This window comes from Budorcas taxicolor, chromosome 5 (genome assembly GCF_023091745.1).
Source record: "Budorcas taxicolor isolate Tak-1 chromosome 5, Takin1.1, whole genome shotgun sequence".
In the NCBI taxonomy this organism is placed as follows: Eukaryota; Metazoa; Chordata; class Mammalia; order Artiodactyla; family Bovidae; genus Budorcas; species Budorcas taxicolor.
The window spans coordinates 123,758,679-123,771,665 of record NC_068914.1 but is presented as its reverse complement, the minus strand read 5'-3'; the positions used below and the strand labels follow the sequence as shown (position 1 = coordinate 123,771,665).

The 12,987-nt window shown below is 39.6% G+C and overlaps 1 protein-coding gene across 1 annotated transcript in view; it reads right to left on the bottom strand.

Annotated features, from left to right (window-relative positions):
- OVCH1 (ovochymase 1) overlaps window positions 1–12,987 on the bottom strand; it is a 110,047-nt gene that overhangs the window by 75,544 nt on the left and 21,516 nt on the right. The window contains exons 10-11 of the mRNA XM_052640608.1: window positions 6,601–6,673; window positions 5,758–5,953 (exon numbers count right to left, since the gene is read on the bottom strand). Of these exons, the coding sequence (XP_052496568.1) occupies window positions 5,758–5,953; window positions 6,601–6,673 (269 nt within the window). The remainder of the gene's footprint in view (window positions 1–5,757; window positions 5,954–6,600; window positions 6,674–12,987) is intronic.

Here is a 12,987-nt window from a genome sequence, read left to right as displayed (position 1 = left end):
CTGATTCACTTCCCAGTACAGCAGAAACTAAAAAAACATTGTAAGACAACTATACTCCAATAAACATTTTTAAAAACTATATTAAAATTAATTAAAAATTAATTTACATTTAGTGGTTTAGATGGTAAAGAATCTGCCTGCAAGGCAGGAGACCTGGTTTCAATCCTTGGGTCTGGAAAATCCCCTGGAGAAGGGAATGGCTACCTACTCCAGTATTACTACCTGGAGAATTTCATGGACAGCATGGACAGAGGAGCCTGGCGGGCCATATAGTCCATGGGGTTGCAAACAGTTGGACATGACTGCATAACTAACACAAGATGTACAATGTTTATGCTTTTCACTCCAAGCTATTAATACTCACAACATTGTGAGGTGGGCTGTCACACTGATTTGACACCTGAAAAAGCCAGAACTCTGAAGATTTGATCTTTCAGCAACTATGGGACAGAACTAAGAACTAGCCCGGGTCTGACTCTTATATCTTACTTTTTTAATGCAATAACCTAATACAAAAATAAATTAATATATTTTAAATCCTCTTTTCAGAGATGACCCCTAAAAGTGCTGTTTATTATCACGTCTCAAATTGGAGAACTTGTTATCTCTCTGAGACTGAAAGACTGAAGTCACCTTTTGTAAAGCTTTAACTATCTCTGTCACCTGGTGGTCACAGAGTTGGTGAAGGCTGAAGGAATTAGAGAACAGGCACATTTACTCAAGGGCATTGAAGCCAGCCAGTCCATAAAAAGTTAGTTTCCTCTGTGCGAGGTAGATATTGACCCCGGGGGAGAGAGCAGTAAATTAGGCAGAGATCTGCCTCCAAGAGGCTCCCGCTATAAGGGGTGAGATACAGAAAACGAGTCTGTAAAATAATGTCAAGTCCCTTTATGTTCAAGGAGATGATAAAACCAGGCAATGAAGAGAGTGGAGAAGGACAGTCCTGCTGCCAAGAAAGCGGTCTGAGAAGATTTGAGTTGAGGATGGAGTGACGAGAAGAGGCTGTGAGAAGACTGAAATAGGAGTGCTCTGAGGCCCAGGAAACAAAGTACAGAGCTTGAGAGGGAAAGAAGACACAGTGCCTGAAGGTCAGCCAGCAACGGGACAAAGGAGGGACGGATGCTGGGGAGGTTCGGGAGGCCCCATGCAGATTCTTCAGTGCTGGGCTAGAAGATCAGATTCATTCTTTTTTTTCTCAATGAAAAATTATTATTATTATAACCCAAAAGTAAATATTTTGGCAACATTCTTAACATTCAGTTTGGGATGGAAATTGTTTCTAAATGTAACAAAAAGCCATTCAGGGTTTATCAGCTGAGCCACACTGATTTAAATTCCCTTTTGATATTTATTAGTCATGGAATCTTGGCAAATGACTTAACTTTCAGGTCCATAACTCCCTCATTTGCAAAACAGGAGGATAAAATCTCCTCATATGGCAGTTGTAAAGATTTTAGAAAAATGCAGTTTGGCTTCAGGTACCGCAGTAAACTGAGAAGATGAATGCTATACAGGGTCAAAGATTAATTCCCCTCTCTGTCAAGCTCACAGACTTTGCCACTGTTTTGTTTGAAGTATATTTGACTTCCTTTTCATGAATCACAACTTTGTTGAGCTTGGGCAAATGGCAACCCACTCCGCTACTGTTGCCTAGAGAACCCCATGGACAGTATGAAAAGGCAAAAAGATATGACACTGGAAGATAAGCCCCCCAGGTTGGAAGGTGTCCAATATGCTACCAGGGAAGAGCCGAGAACAATTACTATTAGCTCCAGAAAGAACAAAGCGCCTGGGCTAAAGCGGAAACAACTCTCAGTTGTGGATGTGTCTGGTGGTGAAAGTAAAGTCCGATGCTGTACAGAATATTGCACAGGAATCTGAAATGTTAGGTTAATGAATCAAGGTATGCTGAATGTGGTCTAGCAGGAGATGGCAAGATTGAACATTAATATCCTAGGAATTAGTGAAGTAAAATGGAAGGGAATGGGAAAATTTAATTCAGATGACCATTATATCTAGTAGTGTGGACAAGAATCCCTTAGAAGAAATGAAGTAGCCTTCACAATCCACAGAAGCATCACAAATGTAGGGTTTGGGTACAATCCCCAAATGATAGAATGCTCTTGGTTAATTTCCAAAGCAAACCATTTAACATCACAGTAATCTAAGACTATGCCCAACCACTGATGCTGAAGAAATTGAAGTTGACCTATGAAGTTCTGTGAAGACCTACAAGACCTTCTAGAACCAACACCAAAAAAAAAGGTCCTTTTCATCGTAGGGGATTAGAATGCAGAAGTAGGAAGACAAGAGATACCTGGAATGACAGGCAAGTGTGGCCTTGGAGTACAAAATGAAAAAGGACAAAGGCTAACAGAATTTTGTCAAGGGAACATGCTGGTCATAGAAACAACCTTTTCCAACAACCCAAGAGACAACTCTACACATGGGTATCACCAGACGGTCAATACTGAAATCAGATTGATAATATTCTTTGCAGCTGAAGATAGAGAAGCTCTACAGTCAGCAAAAACAAGACTTGGAGCTGACTGTGGCTGATTATCAGCTCCTCATTGCAAAATTCAGGCTCCAACTGAAAAAAGTAGGGTAAACCACTAGGCCATTCAGGTATGACCTAAATAAAATCTCTTCTGATTATACTGTGGAGGGGATAAATAGATTCAAGGGACTAGATCTGGTAGGCAGAGAGCATAAATAATTATGGATGGAGGTTCATAGCATTGTACAGGAGGCAGTGACCAAAACCATCCCCTCAAAAAAGAAATACAAAAAGGCAAAGTGGTTGTCTCAGGAGGCTTTACAAATTTTTAAGGAAAGAAGATAAGTGAAGGGCAAGAGAGAAAGGGAAAAATATATACTGAACTGAAAGCAGAGTTCTAGAGAATAGCAATGAGGGATAAAAAGGCCTTCTTAAATGAACAATGAAAAGAATTAGAGGAAAACAACAGAATGGGAAAGACTAGAGATTTCTTCAAGGAAATTGGAGATATTGAGGGAACACTTTATGCAAGGATGGGCATAATAAAGGTCAGAAACAGTAAGGACCTAACAGAAGCAGAAGAGATCAAGAAGATGTGCAAGAATACATAGAAGAACTATGCAAAAAAAGGTCTTAATGACCCAGATAACCATGATGGTGTGGTCACTCACTACATACTCACCACATATGGACATACGGAAGTGTGAAGTCAAGTGGGCCTTAGAAGCATTTCTACAAAAAAACCAAACCGAACCAAAACAAAAAAACGAGTGGAGGTGACAGAATTCCAGCTAAGCTATTTCAAATCCTAAAAGATGATGCTGTTAAAGTGTTGTACTCAATATGTCAGCAAATTTGGAAAACTCAGGAGTGGCCACAAGACTGGGAAATGTTTTTATTTCAATTCCAATGAAGGGCAATGCCAAAGAATGTTCAAACTATTGTACAGTTGCGCTCATTTCACATGCTAGCAAGGTTATGCTCAAGACCCTTCTAACTAGGCTTCAGTAGCATGTGAACTGAAAACTTCCAGGTGTACAAGCTGGGTTTCAAAGAGGCAGAGGAACCAGAGATCAAATTGCCAACATTCGTTGGATCATAAAGACAGCAAGGGAATTCCAGAAAAACATCTACTGCTGCTTCACTGACTATGCTAAAAGGCCTTTGACTGTGTGGATCACAGCAAACTGTATATATCTTAAAGAGATGGGAATACCAAACCACCTTACCTATCACCTGACCTGTATGCAGGACAAGAAGCAATAGTTAGAACCAGACATGGAACAACTGCTGCTGCTGCTGCTGCTGCTAAGTCGCTTCAGTCGTGTCCGACTCTGTGCGACCCCATAGACGGCAGCCCACTGGTTTGAAATTGTGTAAGGAGTATGACAAGACCATATATTGTTACCTTGCTTATTTAACTTCTATGCAGAGTACATCATGGGAGATGCCAGGCTGGCTGAATCACAAGCTGGAATCAAGACTGCTGGGAGAAATATCAACAATCTCTGATATACAGATGACACCACTTTAATGGCAGAAAGGGATAAGGAACTAAAGAGCCTCTTGATGAGGGTGAAAGAGAAGAGTGAAATAGCTGGCTTAAAAATCAACATTCAAGAAAACTAAGATCACGGCATCTGGTCCCATCACTTCATGGTAAATAGATGGGGAAAAACTGGAAACGGGAGATTTTATTTTCTTGGGCTCCAAAATCACTGCAGACAGTGACTGCAGCCATGAAATGAAAAGACATTTATTCCTTGGAAGAAAAGTTATAACAAATCTAGACAGCATAATAAAAAGTGGAGACATGACTTTGCTGACAACGTTCCATCTAGTCAAAGCTTAGTTTTTCCAGTAGTCATGTATGGATGTGAGAGTTGGACCATAAAGGCTGAACAGAGAAGAACTGATGCTTTCAAACTGTGATGCTGGAGAAGACTTTTGAGAGTCCCTTGGACTGCAAAGAGATCAAACTAGTCAATCCTAAAGGAAATCAACCTTGAATATTCTTTGGAAGGACTGATGCTGAAGCTTAAGGTCCGATACTTTGGCCACCTGATACGAAGAGCTGGCTCATTGGAAAAGACCCTGATGCTGGGAGAGATTGAAAGCAAAAGGAAAAGGAGGATGCAGAAGATGAGATGGTTAGAGAGCATTACTGACTCAGTGGATATGAATTTGAGCAAAGTCCAAGAGATAGTGGAGGACAGAGGAGTCTGGTGTGCCGCATTCCATGTGGGTGCAAAGAGTCAGAAATAACTTAGCAACTGAACAATAGCAACAATATTTAATTTACATAGTTGTGTTAGCTTCTGCTATATAGCAAAGTGATTCAGTTTTATGTATATATACACACACATATGTACTTTTTCAGATTCTTTTCCATTACAGATTATTATAAGATATTGAATATAGTTCCCTATGCTATACAGTAGGACATTGTTGTTTATCTATTTTATATATAGTAGTATGTACATGTTAATCCCAAACTCCTAATTTATCCCTCTCTTCCCCTAACCTCTTTGGTAACCATAAATTTGTCTTCTGCATCTACTGGCTTACAGAGTTTAAATGACATATAGACAGAAGGAAAATATAAGAGAAAATAACTTTATACAGTGCAAAGAAGCAGGACAACAACATCAACTCATTCAGGTCTTTTGATATTTCATTATGGCTTTAAGAACTATAGAATCTAGCCCAGGCCTCATCAGATTTCAGTCCGCAGGCCAATTCCATGTCAGCCCCTACTACCAGCTCCCAATACCAACTCTGAGTCTATTTATTACAATCCATGAATTAATTATGGTTTGTACATTTTTAAATGGTTGAAAAGATAATCCAAAAAAGAATAACATTTTGTGATAAGATTATTGCATAAAATTTCAACTTCATGGAGAAATTCCATTGGAACACAGCCACATCCATTCTGTAACATATTGTCTAAGGCTGCTTTGTGGTACAACAGCAGATTTGAATAACTGTGACAGAGACCATATGGCCTACAAGGGAGAAGATACTTCTATTTGTCCTTTCACAGATCTAACCTACCTATGAATAAGGCATCCTGCTGGAAAAATTATAAAATAGCTCATTCTCTACTCTGATGAACTATTACAGTTACATAAACCATGGTTCCTATCTTTCAGAAGGAAGAAGGGCTAAAGCAGATACCATTTGATATCGTTTCCATGACATATTCTCAAAACTGTCAATCAGTAGTGATGTTTATGCAAAAGTAAAAGGTTTACCTTTACTAACACTTCCCCAGCCAGTCACAACACAAATATCAGAAGAAAACAGAGGCTCCAAGCTGTGTGGAAGACATACTGGCCTCACCACTGAGCTGAATTCTAGGGCAGAGCTCAGTTGTATCAGGGCGATGTCAGAGTCATAGCTCAGTGTGTCGAAGTCCTCATGCATCACGATGTGTTTTGCCCTTCTCACCTGCATCATGAGCACGCAAGAAATTACAAGGCAGAGTCAATGATTCAAACAACTTCCTTGTATACTGGTCCAAAATAATCCTAAATCTCTGCATTTCCACATGTTGCCCAATGAAGGTGACTTTGTACTAAATTTAAAAAGGGAATCTTTGTTAATAATTTGCAGGGATCCATGAAGCACTTTCTGAGGAATGGTGGTCCTGGAAAAATTAGACTCTGTGGATCTGTGTACATGGACCTCAGTTTGGACCTCCTGACTCACTTCCCCTAATTCTCAGGTTAAATGTGATCTCAAATTCTATCTTTAAATGTTGGTATAAATGATAAGTGTAAGAGGGCATTAGGAGATTAATAACTAATCTCATGTTTTAGATAAATGTATTCCCTGAAAATGAAAGTCCCTCAGTCATGTCTGACTCTTTGCGACCTCATGGACTATATAGTCCATGGTATTCTCCAGGCCTGAATACAGGAGTGGGTAGCCTTTCCCATCTCCAGGCCATCTTCCCAATCCAGGGATTGAACCCAGGTCTCCTGAATTGCAGGCAGATTCCTTACCAGCTGAGCCACAAGGGGAAGCCCAAATGTATTCCCTGGCATGTGACAATTTAGAGAATAGGCAGAATGACCTTTAAAAACATTTCTCACCTGCTCAGTTGATTCCTTCAAGGTTCTATCATGGTCTCCAGCAACAATGGTCCAGAAGAGTGGATTATTTTTCCTGAAGGAAGAACAACAAAAGTTTGATATGAAAACACATTTTTCACCATTTGGTCTAACACTATCTGGCCCTACCAACATCCACTGTTCAGTCCAGCCAGGATCCACCCACTACCTTGTCTGGAATCTTTGTGTAATTAGGGAACCTGAACCATGCCTTCTGATCTATCTGAGGACAAGTTCCTAGTTGTCTATCTTGCCCTCTTCTTTTGTCCATAAAATGTTTTTGGAGCATTTATCAAATATCACCAGTTTATTTTTAAGTTGAGGAGGAAAAAAACCTACAGCTTATTTTAATTTCATAGTGACATTAGGAATACATGAAGAAAATTACATTTCTAATGAGGTCTATGCTTTACTGTTAAAAATATTCAAATACTATATTATAAAATATATCTTTAAAATTATCTTTTATAAAATAATCAGAATTTATGAAATGAAGACTAATTTATCAATTCCTAAATAGGTAAAATTCACATCTGATATCAGAGATTATGACACTGACTACTTTTAAAGGGGAGAAGGCATAAGGGGGACCCCTAGGTATTGGCACCATTTCCTTTCTTGGTCTGGGTGCTAGTTACATGGTTGTTTGCTTTGTATAAATTCCTCTAACTATGCTAATGTTTTGTACACATTTAATAAACTTCAAAAAATGTTTAAGAATTTGATCCATTAATTTGCCACATCAAGATCTCCAGCTGAAAAAATATCCAAGGAAAGAGTCCCTCAGTTGCCACAAATATACTGGCAGTGATTCTTCATTTTTCAAAACTGTTTCTTCAGTAAAAATAAAGTTATGGGAAGTATTTTTTCAATACACTTAGTCAAAGAAGTTTCTTAATACAGGTAGGCATCTTCTCTCTAATCATAACCGTGCTCATTTCAGTTCCTTGCATGATGAGTCTGACTCACTGATGTGTTTCAGTGTGCCTTTATTAAGGGAGCCGACTCAAGTAAAGCGCCTGGCAAGTATACGGGAGATAGTAATGAGTCCATAGTGGTAGCCATTATCATTGTTATTATCTGTCATGCACTCTAATGGAAGGATCAACTTTATTTTCAAAGTCACTCTCTAAATCATTACTCGGCAGTAAAGAAACTTATTTCTTAAAGCTGTTACCAAGGCTGCTGCCCTAGAATCATACTCCTGCCCCTCCCTTGGATGGAAACCAACTGTTCTTATCTATGTTTTGGAAGGAAGCTGCAAACAGAAAAACAAGAACTGGTTAACCCTAGAAAGGGCTTCTCTGGTGGCTCAGTGGTAAATGATCCGCCTGTTGGTAGATGGAACTTGGTTTCCATCCATAGTCCAAGAAGATCTCACATGCTGTGAAGCAACTAAGCCCAAGTGCCACAACTATGGAGCCTGCGCTCTAGAGCCTGGGAGCCACAGCTCCTGAAGCCTGAGAGCCCTATAGCCTGAGCTTGGCAACAAGAGAAGCCTCCGCAATGAGGAGTCCGCATACTGCAATGAAAAGTAACTCCTGCTTGCCACAACTAGTGAAAAGCCCACATAGCAAAGAAGATACAGCACAACCAAAAACGCATGGATAAAGAAATAAATGCGTGCAGGTGGGCTAAGTGGCTTCAGTGACGTCTGACTCTTGTGACCCCATAGACTATACCCTGCCAGACTCTTCTGTCCATGGGATTCTCCAGGCAAGAATACTGGAGTGGGTAACTATGCCTTCCTTCAGGGGATCTTCCCAACCCAAGGATGGAACCCACACATCTCACATCTCTTACATCTCCTGCATTGGTAAGTGGGTTCTTTAACACTAGCACCACCTGAGAACCCCAAATAAATAAATATTTTAAAAGACAGCTTCTAAGAAAATAAAGAAGGTGGATGAAACTGGAAAAAACCCACTGATTCAGGTTTGAGACAGATTCCAATGTACAGTTGCAAAGCGAGTTTATTCCCCTAAATTAAGTTTATTTTTTAAACTTTTTATTTTATATCAGAGTATAGTCGATAAACAGTGTTGCGAGAGTCTTCAGGTGGACAGCAAAGTGACTCAGATACACATGCATCCAGTCATTCTCCTCCAAACTCCCCTCCTATCCAGGCTGCCACATAACGTTGAGAAGAGTTCCCTGTGCTGTACATTAGGACCTAAAATCCCACATGAGCATGAAGAAGAGTGTGGAGTCAACAAAAGGAGAACATGCCAGGTTTTCCCTAAAAATAGAACAACAGTACCCAGCAACTTGTTAGAAATACAGATTCTCTGGCTCCACACCAGACTTTAAGTCAGAAACCTTCCAGAAAATTTTGGTATTTGCTAGGGCTAATCCTAAGGGTAACCAGTGCTAGAGATGGTGGCATGTGGGATGCAGTCCAATGTTGCTGTCAGCTGTCCTTATCACCTTTTGTAGCAATGTCAGCCAGCCTGGCACGTGGTGACCTTTAGCAAAAATGATGTCTATCTCAGCTCCCAGATTTTGTACATTTCCCCAAATGGCTCATTCCATGCAGTAAACTTGCCTTCCCAATGGATTTGGGTACTCCCTTTCAATGGAGGCTGGAGCCCTGGATGTCCATAAGATTGATAAGAATGAGACAAGGAGAAGCAAGTTCTTGAAGGAATCAGCTGAAGGATGCCCAATGGCAAGGCATGAGTGAACATACTAATTCTTTACACTAGCATCCCAAAGCTTCTGGGTAAAGATATACACAGTTCCAACTTCAAAAAAGATATTTCTCTGGTCAAGTAAATTAGACAACTATAAAAGTTAAAGAAAAAATGAGGTAACCTTTTCCACATCAATATAAGTATAAGGCACGTTTTGTGTAAAAATTATAAAACATGACAAAATGTTTATGTATAAACATTAATGTAAAATCAGATAATTAAAACATTCTGAATGTTGATTACTTCTAGAGAGGAGGAATGTGTTAGAGAAATGGAGAGGGTAGTTTGGATTTTACTTGATAACTTTATTTGAACTGCCTTTTTAAAAACAAGCAATACTACTACTTTAGCAAAATTTTACAAAGAAAACAAGAAGGGTCACTAAAATTATATACAAATCTTTTTGTGGTTAATTTAAATGGTTCACAAACATTTATAGCTGACTGTGTTTATTAATCTCAGTTGACTCATCAAGTTGAATATTTCACCTTGTAAAGAATGGTTTGGTGTGGTCTATATCTTGCTGCAAGGAATCATAGTCTATGACATAAATTCAAGAATAAACTATTTGACAAGGGAGTCTGACAAAGCTTCTTCTGCGCCTCTGGCATCAGTACTAATAGCTGGTTTCTTCAATACTTTAATTTTCATTAATTAGTCAGCTGTGATTGAGGCTTTTCCATGGTACATAAAAATGCACTTTGATAGAATTCTTATAAAATGAATTTCTCCAAGAGCCAGGGGGTGCTAGAATGACCCATGTGGTTGAGCTGGAAATATCTGTGTGATCTCATGTTTACCTTAATATAGGTACAGACAGAAAAATAGGTTTATGTAAGTAAGTTAGTATGCCTACTTACATTTTCTAGCTCTGTTAGCTAAGAGGGGCTATAAGCAATAACGACACCCTGGTAGCACCGGGATGCTCAGCACCCAGATTTTAACTTCTCATGCGGCTTATGGGAGAAATGGCTGCTTCTAAGACTGAGAGGGGGTACATAAGATAAATTTGGAGCATCTTTGTCCCAAAAGGATGGTGGCATATCAAAAAGACAAGAACTCACAGTGGTCAAAACTGGAATACTCAACCTGAAAGAACGCATAGGGATCAAAGCTGGAGCAATTCAAGCAACAAAATAAATATGTAGTATTTACAAAAAAATAAATGTCCTCCAGCCCATATTGGTTTAATACACAATTTAATATTTAAAAGGAAAGTGAAAGTTGCTCAGTAGTGTCTGACTCTTTGCAACCCCATAGACTATCTATTCCATGGAATTCTCCAGGCCAGAATACTGGAGTGGGTAGCCTTTCCCTTCTCCAGGGGAACTTCCCAACCCAGGGATCACACCTAGGTCCCCCAACTGCAGGTGGATTCTTTACCAGCTGAGCCACCAGGGAAGCCCAAGAATACTGGAGTGGGTAGCCTATCCCTTCTCCAGCAGATCTTCCCGACCCAGAAATCGAACTGGGGTCTCCTGCAATGCAGGCGGATTTTTTTTACCAACTGAGCTACCAGGGAAGCCCCAACAAAAGTAAGAGAAGAGGCAAATCTCCCCTATGGAATAACTTTAATTTATGCAGAAAACTCTGCACTCAAGATGATAGAGCTTAATGCCCAACTGCTTGAGTGTGGGCTACCCTTAGCCACTTGCTTGCAAAGAATAGGTAAGAATGGGAGGAAGATGGAACTTAACAGTGGAGACACCTGGCAAATACCAGGTTAACATCATCAGTGAGAAATCATGCTGGTAGCATGTACCCTTCAAATGATGTGATGAAATGGACATGTCATGGACATGTTACCTCTGTGGATTTCCTGTGGAGTCCCAGAAAAACCATGAGAAAAATATCTGATGAACTCAAACTGAGGTACCTTGTACAAAATACCAGATGAGTAACTCCTAACTACCGTCACAGACCAAAGTCTGTGAGACTCAGAGCCAAGAGGAGCCTAAGGAAACAGGACAACTAAATGTAACTTGGTGTTCCAAATGGCAGAGGGAACGACTACACAGACCTTGAGACAGGAACAAGCATGGCATGTTTGAGAAGAGGGGTGGGCTCATTGGGGACAAGCAAGAAAGGGTCAAGATGGACTCATGGACAGGGCATGGTTCTGGACTTTGACTGTACATTGGAATCATTTGGGGAGTATACGTTTATTTTGGGCTTCCCTGGTGGCTTAGAGTGTAAAGCGTCTGCCTGCAAAGCAGGAGACCTGGGTTCGATCCCTGGGTCAGGAAGATCCCCTGGAGAAGGAAATGGCAGCCCACTCCAGTACTCTTGCCTGGAAAATCCCATGGACGGAGAAGCCTAGTAGACTACAGTCCATGGAATCGCAGAGAGTTGGACACAACTGAGCAACAATTTACTATTTACTATAGTTGATTTACAGTGTTAATTTCTGATGTACAGCAAGTTGATTCAGTTATACATATACATGTATTTTAAAAAATATTCCTTTCCACTATGATTTATCATAGGATACTGATATATATATATATATATATATATATATATATAACAGAGAATACAGTTCTCTATACAGTAGGATCTTTTTGTTAGTCCTGGGGTGTATATAAATATACAGTGTCCAGAACCTTCTTACAAGTGATTAACTGAATTAGTCTGGATTGAAAATGAATTAATTACAGTTATACACATCCACATGATAATCCATATGATATGCTATAAAGATAAAAGCAAATCACAGAGGAATATAAACTGTAATTGTTTTACATTAATACAGGGAAAACAAGACAACATACTGGTTTTAGGAATTCATAGATGTTAAAACCACTCCTCAAAAAGCAAAGAAATTGTAAATGCAAAATTTAGCATAATGTTTACTTCTCTGGGAGGGGCACTGAGAGGGCTTGATAATGTAAAGATCCTTCTTACACTAAATAGTAGGACCATTCTTTAGACTACATGTTTATATTTTGTATATTTCTTCACATCATGGCATAGTTTAAAATTTAAAAACGTTTAAAGTTCAGAGATCAAGGTGGTGAATTATCCTACTGTGTTCTCCACTGTCATGATCCCACTTTAAGAGGAATGACACTAAACCAATGCAGGGTATAGAGCACTGCATGATGAGGGCTGTGGAGTTACCAATACTAGAACAGCAAGCATTCAGCCTAAAGATTAAGTTAAGGGCAATGTGAGAGGAATCTTCAAGTCTAGGAAGGATGATTACATGCAAGTAGAAAGAGATTGAGTTCTTGTTTTCTGGAACTGCAGTAAACTTAGATTAATAAATTATTGCTATAGAGAAGCAGACTTGGGCTCAACATAACAATCAAAGATGCCTTAAATGGGATGAACAATTTCAAGATTTGATTTGCTTTTCTTCACTGACCTTGTTTAAAAAGAGGCTAGATGGACATGGGTCAGAAACACTGAAAGGAAGATTCATGCTTTTGAATCAGTCTGCATGGTTTTAGGAGTTACACAATTATATTTACGTCCTAAGTATGCTACAAAAAAGGTTTCCCTGGTAACTCAGTGGTAAAGAAGCCACCTGCCAATGCAGGTTCGAGGCCTGGGCCTGGAAGATACCCTGGAGAAGGAAATGACAACCCACTCTAGTATTTTTGTCTGGGAAATCCCTTGGACAGAGGAACCTGGCAGGCTATAGTCCATGAGGTCTCAAAAGAGTCAGACACGA